Source organism: Malus sylvestris, chromosome 7 (assembly GCF_916048215.2).
Source record: "Malus sylvestris chromosome 7, drMalSylv7.2, whole genome shotgun sequence".
NCBI lineage: Eukaryota > Viridiplantae > Streptophyta > Magnoliopsida > Rosales > Rosaceae > Malus > Malus sylvestris.
In genome coordinates this window covers 903,364-910,679 of record NC_062266.1, presented here as the reverse complement: position 1 = coordinate 910,679, position 7,316 = coordinate 903,364, and the positions used below count along the sequence as shown (strand labels likewise).

Here is a 7,316-nt window from a genome sequence, read left to right as displayed (position 1 = left end):
TAAAAATGAGTGTGTGGATAGCACACCCCTTGGTATTATTGCTTTTACCCTTTTCTTTTTTGTTTGTTGTGATCATACATGGAATGCTCGTTATATAGAGACATATTTGTGAAGAATCATAAAAATGAAATGAGTGCATTTTGAAAAACATCATACAACAACAACAATGCTATTATTCATAAATCTTCTTCACTTTTCATCTTTGGCTAAAATTTGTGGGCATTCATTTCCACAACTTTTACAACATTTTACAGTTTTGCCTTCTCAAGTACTTGTTTGTGAGACTGGTATCCCTGAAAGTTTAGACAATTTGTTGCATTAGTGGTACGAAATTCCGACTAATTAATTTTCAAGTGCCACCATTTAAATAGTCAAAATTAGATAGGGGTAAATGCTAAATATGAAAAGAAAAAGGGTGTAAAAAAAAAGAAAAATAAAATACCTTGTGGGTCCCGTAGATGTAATCGCAGTAGGTGAAAACTGATGCAAAGTTGCTTTTGCTACGTCCTCCGACATAGTGATGGTAGTCATGATACTTTGCACCTCCATAAAATGGGATAAATTTTGTGGGACTCCAAGGGAAGTTGTACCTGCATAATAGTATATATGGAAGTGTCGAATATAAGACATTTCCTTTCAAATGCAGATGAGTACAACTAGAACACAAAAGATGGGAAGTCTTTGTTTTTGGTTGAACTGCCACGAGGTGGTACTGCTCAATGGAAGATTGTACATGCGAGGATGAATTTATACTTTATGACATATTAATAGTAAGGAAAACTAACGAAAATGACTTTAAAACTTTGAGTTTTAACGATAAGGGCAAAATAAAGAGTAAAGTGAATAGTACCAAGATTGACTTTTTAGTGTAAAAATGTAATTTTTCGTTAAAGTAAACAATACCACGGGATTTTCGTTAAAACTCCCATTATAGTATCATGTGACGGTGTTAAAGTTGATAATGGTTTATATACTTACCCGCTATGAGTTTCGATTGCTTCCAACTGCCGCAAAACGAACCATAACCAGTAGGTGGTAATGTGACAAGGAACCAAAGCTGGGCCGAGGAATGATGGAAGGCCCAGAATCAAAATCTCGGCCCAATGAGCGTATGGTGCTGCAAGCCCAATGGGAGCAGTATATTCATGGTGGACCCGGTGGATCTTCTCGTAGGCCCATTTACAGTGGAGCATCCGATGGATCCAATAATGTGAGAAATCCTCTACAATGAAATACACCACAATTTGCACAAATACTTGCGACAAGTACGGCAATGGCAGACTTGTCCGTATCCCTATCCGCTGCAATTACATCCAACAAGATTGTAGAAAATCAGATTTCCGTTTCCCAAGATTTAATATTATTACAGGCGGTTATACATCGTTTTAAATTTTTAATACATACGGCTCATGTTTATCAAAGAGTGCATTCAGTTTTATGTATCTAAATATCATTATTGTAATATAACAGGCTATGTGACGGCTTGTTACTCAACGTAACTATATTTCAGTGTTTAGGCATGCACAGTAGCTATAAATTGACAAGAAAACAAAATTCCATAATTATAAAACAATATTAGGCAGGACTTCCCATTTCTTTTTAAGGTGCTATAAAATGGATGAGGATCATTTTCGGATCCTCTTTGTGAGAACTATAGAAATCAATTCATTTTAGTCATTCATCGTACAAAGAGGATTCGGATAGGATTCTGTTCCCTATAAAATTACCTGGACTGTGGAGGATGAAATCACTTGCAGAGGACCAACAACAAGAAGGAAGGTTTGCATGACATCTTTGTAGCACTTGAACATGTTGAAGAAGGAGTCCTTCACTTTTGGCTGAATTTTGTACTTGTCCATGTTCTTGAACCCGCCGAGGCTGATGAATATGTACGGCAGGGGAGCCAAGGTGTAAAACAACATAAGGAAGATAATGTTATGGTAATGGAGGATGTGATCTGGTTTTTTAGCTGAGTATTTGAACCATAGCTTCTCTGCAAAACTTAGAGCCCTACTAAGAGCACCTCCAGCGGGGGAGGTTGCTCGGGGGCCAGTGGGTCAAACAGTAGCAAATTGCTGGGGGGATGACCTCCAGCGTATGGAAGCCCGAGCGACAGGCGAGGCCCGAGGAGCAGGCCCGTCGAGGATTGCCAGCCCGAGAGCCCGAGGGCTGCGTCAGGCGCGTGCGTTTCACGCGCGCGTGGGCGCGAGTCGTCCGACAAAAAAACAGGGCAGGGGCCCGCGATTTCAGTTTTGAAAAGTTACCGTTGGGGAAGCCACGTGGCTTCCCCATGTCCGTTTGATTGAAACGGTCCTATTTTATGGGCCGTTGGATTTCCAACGGTAAAAAACATTTAAAAATCTAATTTAATTTCATCCGTTTGATCTAAGATCAACGGTCCACGTTATTAGGCTTTGTAAATTAAAAAAAAAAAGAAAAAACAGTTTAAAAATCTAAAATGTTACCGTTGTGACACGTGGCACAATCTGGAGTGTTGGAATTTAAATTTTTTTAAATCCAACGGCAGAGATTAATTAGGTGAATAAAAATTTAAAAAAAATGTAAAAAAATTCTTAAAAATCCGAAAAAAAATTATGAAAAATTATAAAAAATTTTGATTTCACTTCACCTATAAATACCTTCTCATTATCTTCTACCCTACACCACAATTTCATATTTTCTCAACTACTTTCAACCACATTCCTATCTTTCTTTCAAAGTTTCAATCCAATTTTTTTCCAACAAAATGACTACTCAACCAGGTACGAATTGGACGCTTCTTGAAGATGTTGCGTTGTGTACTAGTTGGGTTCAAGTTACTCATGATTCGATTACGGGTAATGAGATGCAGTTGCGAGAAATGTGGAGTCTTATTCATACCAATTATCTTGAGAAAATGGGTGGGCAAAGAACTAAGGAATCGATGTCCAGTCGTTGGAAATTACTTAGTCAATCGTTTAGTACGTGGAGAGACGCCTTGGCACAAGCTAGTGGTAATCTTCGAAGTGGGGAAAATTTAACGGATCAGGTAACAATATATTATTTATTTGTTAGCTACTTTCATTATATTTATTTGTTTGTATTATTTATTTGTTATCTTCTTTCATTATAATTATTTGTTAGCTACTTTCATTATATTTATTTGTTTGTATTATTTGTTACCTACTTTCATTATAATTATTTGTTAGCTACTTTCATTATAATTATTTGTTTGTATTATTTATTTGTTACCTACTTTCATTATAATTATTTGGTTGTATTATTTATTTGTTACCTACTTTCATTATAATTATTTGTTAGCTACTTTCATTATATTTATTTGTTTGTATTATTTATTTGTTACCTACTTTCATTATAATTATTTGTTAGCTACTTTCATTTATAATTATTTGTTTGTATTATTTATTTGTTACATACTTTCATTATAATTATTTATTTGTTACCTATTCTCATTATAATTATTTGTTTGTGTAGGAACTTCAAGCACAAGCTTGGTATGGTGCCAAAACCAAAAGCAAAAACAAAACATTCACCCGGTTTGAATGTTGGAATATTGTCAAAGATTGTCCTAAATTTAGAGTTGTGCATGTCGGTCCAGAAGTTTTCATGAACAGCACCCCTCTACACTCTACACCTGAGCATGCCTCGCATGATCATGATGAAGATGATGAAGAAGTGCCTGAAACGCCCCCCGTTGAACAAGCGTCGGGGTCAACCCGTTATCCAATTAGGCCTCAAGGTAAGAAGGCTTCAAAGAGAAAAGGTAATGCTTCCAAGAATGATTATGCAAAGTATATGGAAGATCTTGCCCGCCAAGGTGAATTGAATTTGGCCCGGGAAATGGCTAAATTTGAGGCTGATAAGGCTAGAGAGGATGCAAAAGCTGCAGCTTTTGAGAGAAAATTTGAAGCTGATGAGAGAGAAAGAGAACTACTTCGGCAAGAAAGGGAACATAGAAGAGAAGAAAGAATGGCTGAACGAGATCGTGACATTATGAAGGAGCCTTTAGAAGGGAAGTCTCCAGACTCTAAATATTTTTGGAAGTCAGAGAAAGCGGATGTGTTGCGAAGGAGGCGTGCAAGAGAAGCGAGAGCAAGAGGAGATGGTCCTAGCACCACAAGAGAAGATTATCCTAGCATGACAAGAGAAGATCATCCTAGCACCACAAATTGGTTAGGTGATGGTTATCATCCATTCACGAACCCATAATTTTCCAATCAATTCGGGTTGTAATTTCTTATTCGGGTTGTAATTTCTTATTCATTGAATAGAGTACTTTATGTTGTTTCCAATTTATTGAACTTAGTACTTTATTCAAAACACATTTAAACACACCAAATAAAATAACATCAACACACCAAATAAACACACCAAATAAAAACAAACACCAAATAAAATAAAATTACATTTCAACTCACTAAATGAACTAAAAAAACACACCACATAAAATAAAATAAACACACCAAATAAAAACAAACACCAAATAAAATAAAATTACATTTCATCTCACTAAATGAACTAAAAAAACACACCACATAAAATAAAATAAACACACCAAATAAAATAAAATTACATTTCAACTCACTAAATGAACTAAAAAAACACACCACATAAAATAAAATAAACACACCAAATAAAAACAAACACTAATGAACTTAAGTATCGTCAGCACCCCTCAATTCCCACTGGTGCTCTATCAAGTCAAGTTGGCGGGCATTGTGCATATTTGACCTTTGAAGTGCAGTATATCGTTGGATGATCCTTTCATTGTAACGTCCATCCCTTTCTAATGGCTCATGTTGCACGGGCTCATCGGTGGCGTCATGAGCACAATATATACGTGTTCTTGAATTGTTCATCGTGTCTGGCTCATATTCATCAACGGCTTCATAATCGTACTCATCTTCCACAATCATGTTGTGAAGAATGATGCACGTCATCATGATGGATCGAAGCGACTCTACATCAAACAATCTGGCAGCACCCCTGATGATCGCCCAGCGAGCTTGGAGGATACCGAAACAACGCTCCACATCCTTCCTGCACCCTTCTTGACATCTTGCAAAGTGTTTTTCCTTTGCACTGCGCGGACGTGGCACTGTTTTGACAAATGTTGACCACCTTGGGTAAATGCCATCAGCTAGGTAGTATGGCCCGTCGTACATACGTCCATTGACCTCATACGTGACTTTTGGTGCATTTCCTTGCAGGACATCGTTGAACACTGGGGATTGGGCAAGGACGTTGAGGTCATTTTGAGCTCCCGGAACCCCGAAAAAGGCGTGCCAAATCCATGTATCAAAAGATGCCACCGCCTCCAAAATGATACTTTTTGATCCTTTTCTGTCCCCATAAGCGCCTTGCCATGCACTTGGACAGTTTTTCCAAGTCCAGTGCATACAATCAATGCTTCCAATCATCCCTGGAAAACCTCGCATCTCGCCTTTCTTCAGAAGCCTTTGCAAGTCCATATGAGTAGGTCTCCGGAGGTACTCTGCGGTGTAGATAGATTCGATTGCCGAACAAAACCTCATGAGGGACTCAAGAATGGTTGATTGTCCCATCCTCGTTATCTCGTCCACTTGGTCTGCAGCTGCTCCATATGCAAGCATCCGCAAGGCAGCAGTAATTTTTTGCTGAGGCAGGAGACCCATAGCACCAAAAGCATCCGGCTTTTGCACAAAGTAAGAATCATGGTTGCAAACAGCGCCCATGATTTTGTTGAACAAATGTCGTTCCATTCTAAAACGACGTCGGAAGTATGTTTCAGGGAATGCACTGTTACGGACAAAATAATCGTCCAAGAGCTCCTGACCTCGTCGTTGCCTGTTTCTATCAATGTTTACAGCACGGTTGGGCCTGCAGATATGAGCCACAGCTTGGACGACTCGACGGGATTGTGAGGCTCCTGCCATTCTTGATTCGTCATCTCTCCGTCTACGCTCGTCATCCTCTTCCATCTCATTTTGGGCCCAATCCCTAACATTGAACATTCCTTGTGATTGGTTAAACAATTCTTCCTCTTCTTGCTCGATTTCCCACATCATCTTTGAAGAAGAAGAAGAAGACATTGTAAAAAGGAAGCAGAAACTATGAATAATGATAGGGATTTTGGTGAAGAAGGAAGCAAAAACTATGAATAATGATAGGGATTTTGGCGAAGAAGGAAGCAGAAACTATGAATAATGATAGAGATCTTGAGAAAATTGGTGTGAGATTTATGAGGATGGATGGGGGATTATATGGAGGATTTAGAAGGGATTAGGTTGTAGATAATGCCACGTGGCATGCCGTCATTCGTTAAAAATCTGGTGGAAATCTATCCTCAAAGATTGTAATCGGATTGTGACACGTGGCACGACGTGATTGGTTAAAAATCTTATCAGAAATCCATTACCAATAATTGTCTTTTCAGATAATGACACGTGCCTTGACACAACGATTAAAAATCTTATCGGAAATCCATCACCAATAATTTTCTTTGCGGATAATGACACGTGGCGCAACGAGAACGATTAAAAATCTTATCCGAAATAACAAATATAATTATTTTGAATTATTTTATAAATACAAAAATACAAAAATTTTATTGCTATTGGCTTTTCGGATAATGACACGTGGTGCAACGAGAACGATTAAAAATCTTATCCGAAATTACAAATAAAATTATTATGTATTATTTTATAAATAAAAAAATATTAATATTTTATTGCCAATTGCCAGGGCTATTCAGTGCAGGGGTGGAGATGCAAAAGGCAATTGACAGGGGAATGCACTATTCATTAAGGGCAGTTACTGTTCACTAGGTGGATTAAATAGTGAATTGCCTGGGGGGAGGGCTCCTACACTGGAGTTGCTCTAAGTGCTTCTTCTGCTTCTTCAATATTCCGATAAGGCAACATGTTTTTAAGTAAACTAAAAGTTTCTGAGGTATGTGTACATGTTGAGTTTGTAAAGGATTTATATAGGAATTCTTGTATCCTATAGCTTATAGGGAAGTAGTTTTGTGAGTAATGCTAGAGAGACTAAATTTGTTGATAAAATTTCGTAAACTAAATAATATGTCATTAATAGAAAATGAACACGTTTATCAACATTTAAATACTAATCCATTCATTTTGTCCTTGTGCACAATTTGTTTTTGTCCGTTAACTATGCTTCGATTGACTAAATCTTAAAATGAAGAAAAAAATGGATTGCACGAGAATAAAAGAGGATCTTTGAAATCATTTAGAGGACCAAAGCCAACTAACACCATCAACTAGACGACCACAACTATTTAGTGAAGCAACGTGTTTGTGACATGAATATGCAGG

General features: G+C 37.6%; 3 protein-coding genes across 3 annotated transcripts; 1 reads left to right on the top strand and 2 right to left on the bottom strand.

The window, feature by feature from the left end:
* On the bottom strand, positions 1 to 6,948 carry LOC126628621 (methylsterol monooxygenase 1-2-like). Its single transcript, XM_050298385.1, has 5 exons — positions 6,864 to 6,948; positions 1,728 to 2,018; positions 979 to 1,301; positions 443 to 590; positions 1 to 293 (listed from the first exon to the last, which is right to left on the bottom strand). Exons 1-5 carry the CDS (start codon positions 6,900 to 6,902, stop codon positions 249 to 251), a joined length of 846 nt encoding a protein of 281 aa, XP_050154342.1. The 5' UTR covers positions 6,903 to 6,948; the 3' UTR covers positions 1 to 248.
* Positions 2,601 to 6,378, bottom strand: LOC126628612 (protein ALP1-like). The gene is made up of 2 exons (XM_050298369.1): positions 4,631 to 6,378; positions 2,601 to 2,750 (listed from the first exon to the last, which is right to left on the bottom strand). The coding sequence occupies exon 1, from the start codon at positions 6,069 to 6,071 to the stop codon at positions 4,656 to 4,658; it is 1,416 nt and encodes a 471-aa protein (XP_050154326.1). The 5' UTR covers positions 6,072 to 6,378; the 3' UTR covers positions 2,601 to 2,750; positions 4,631 to 4,655.
* Positions 2,747 to 4,292, top strand: LOC126628618 (uncharacterized). Its single transcript, XM_050298383.1, has 2 exons — positions 2,747 to 3,028; positions 3,475 to 4,292. Exons 1-2 carry the CDS (start codon positions 2,747 to 2,749, stop codon positions 4,207 to 4,209), a joined length of 1,017 nt encoding a protein of 338 aa, XP_050154340.1. The 3' UTR covers positions 4,210 to 4,292.
* Positions 6,949 to 7,316: the final 368 nt, after the last annotated feature.

Excerpts from the sequence above, each read along its gene's own strand:
- LOC126628621 (XM_050298385.1), bottom strand. The coding sequence starts at position 6,902 with ATGTTGCCTTATCGGAATATTGAAGAAGCAGAAGAAGCA. Across the intron at positions 591-978 it reads GCAATCGAAACTCATAGCGG|GTACAACTTCCCTTGGAGTC; the intron begins GTAAGTATATAA and ends ACTATTATGCAG. Across the intron at positions 294-442 it reads ACATCTACGGGACCCACAAG|GGATACCAGTCTCACAAACA; the intron begins GTATTTTATTTT and ends CTAAACTTTCAG.
- LOC126628618 (XM_050298383.1), top strand. The coding sequence starts at position 2,747 with ATGACTACTCAACCAGGTACGAATTGGACGCTTCTTGAAGATGTTGCG. Across the intron at positions 3,029-3,474 it reads GGGAAAATTTAACGGATCAG|GAACTTCAAGCACAAGCTTG; the intron begins GTAACAATATAT and ends TTGTTTGTGTAG.
- LOC126628612 (XM_050298369.1), bottom strand. The coding sequence starts at position 6,071 with ATGTCTTCTTCTTCTTCTTCAAAGATGATGTGGGAAATCGAGCAAGAA.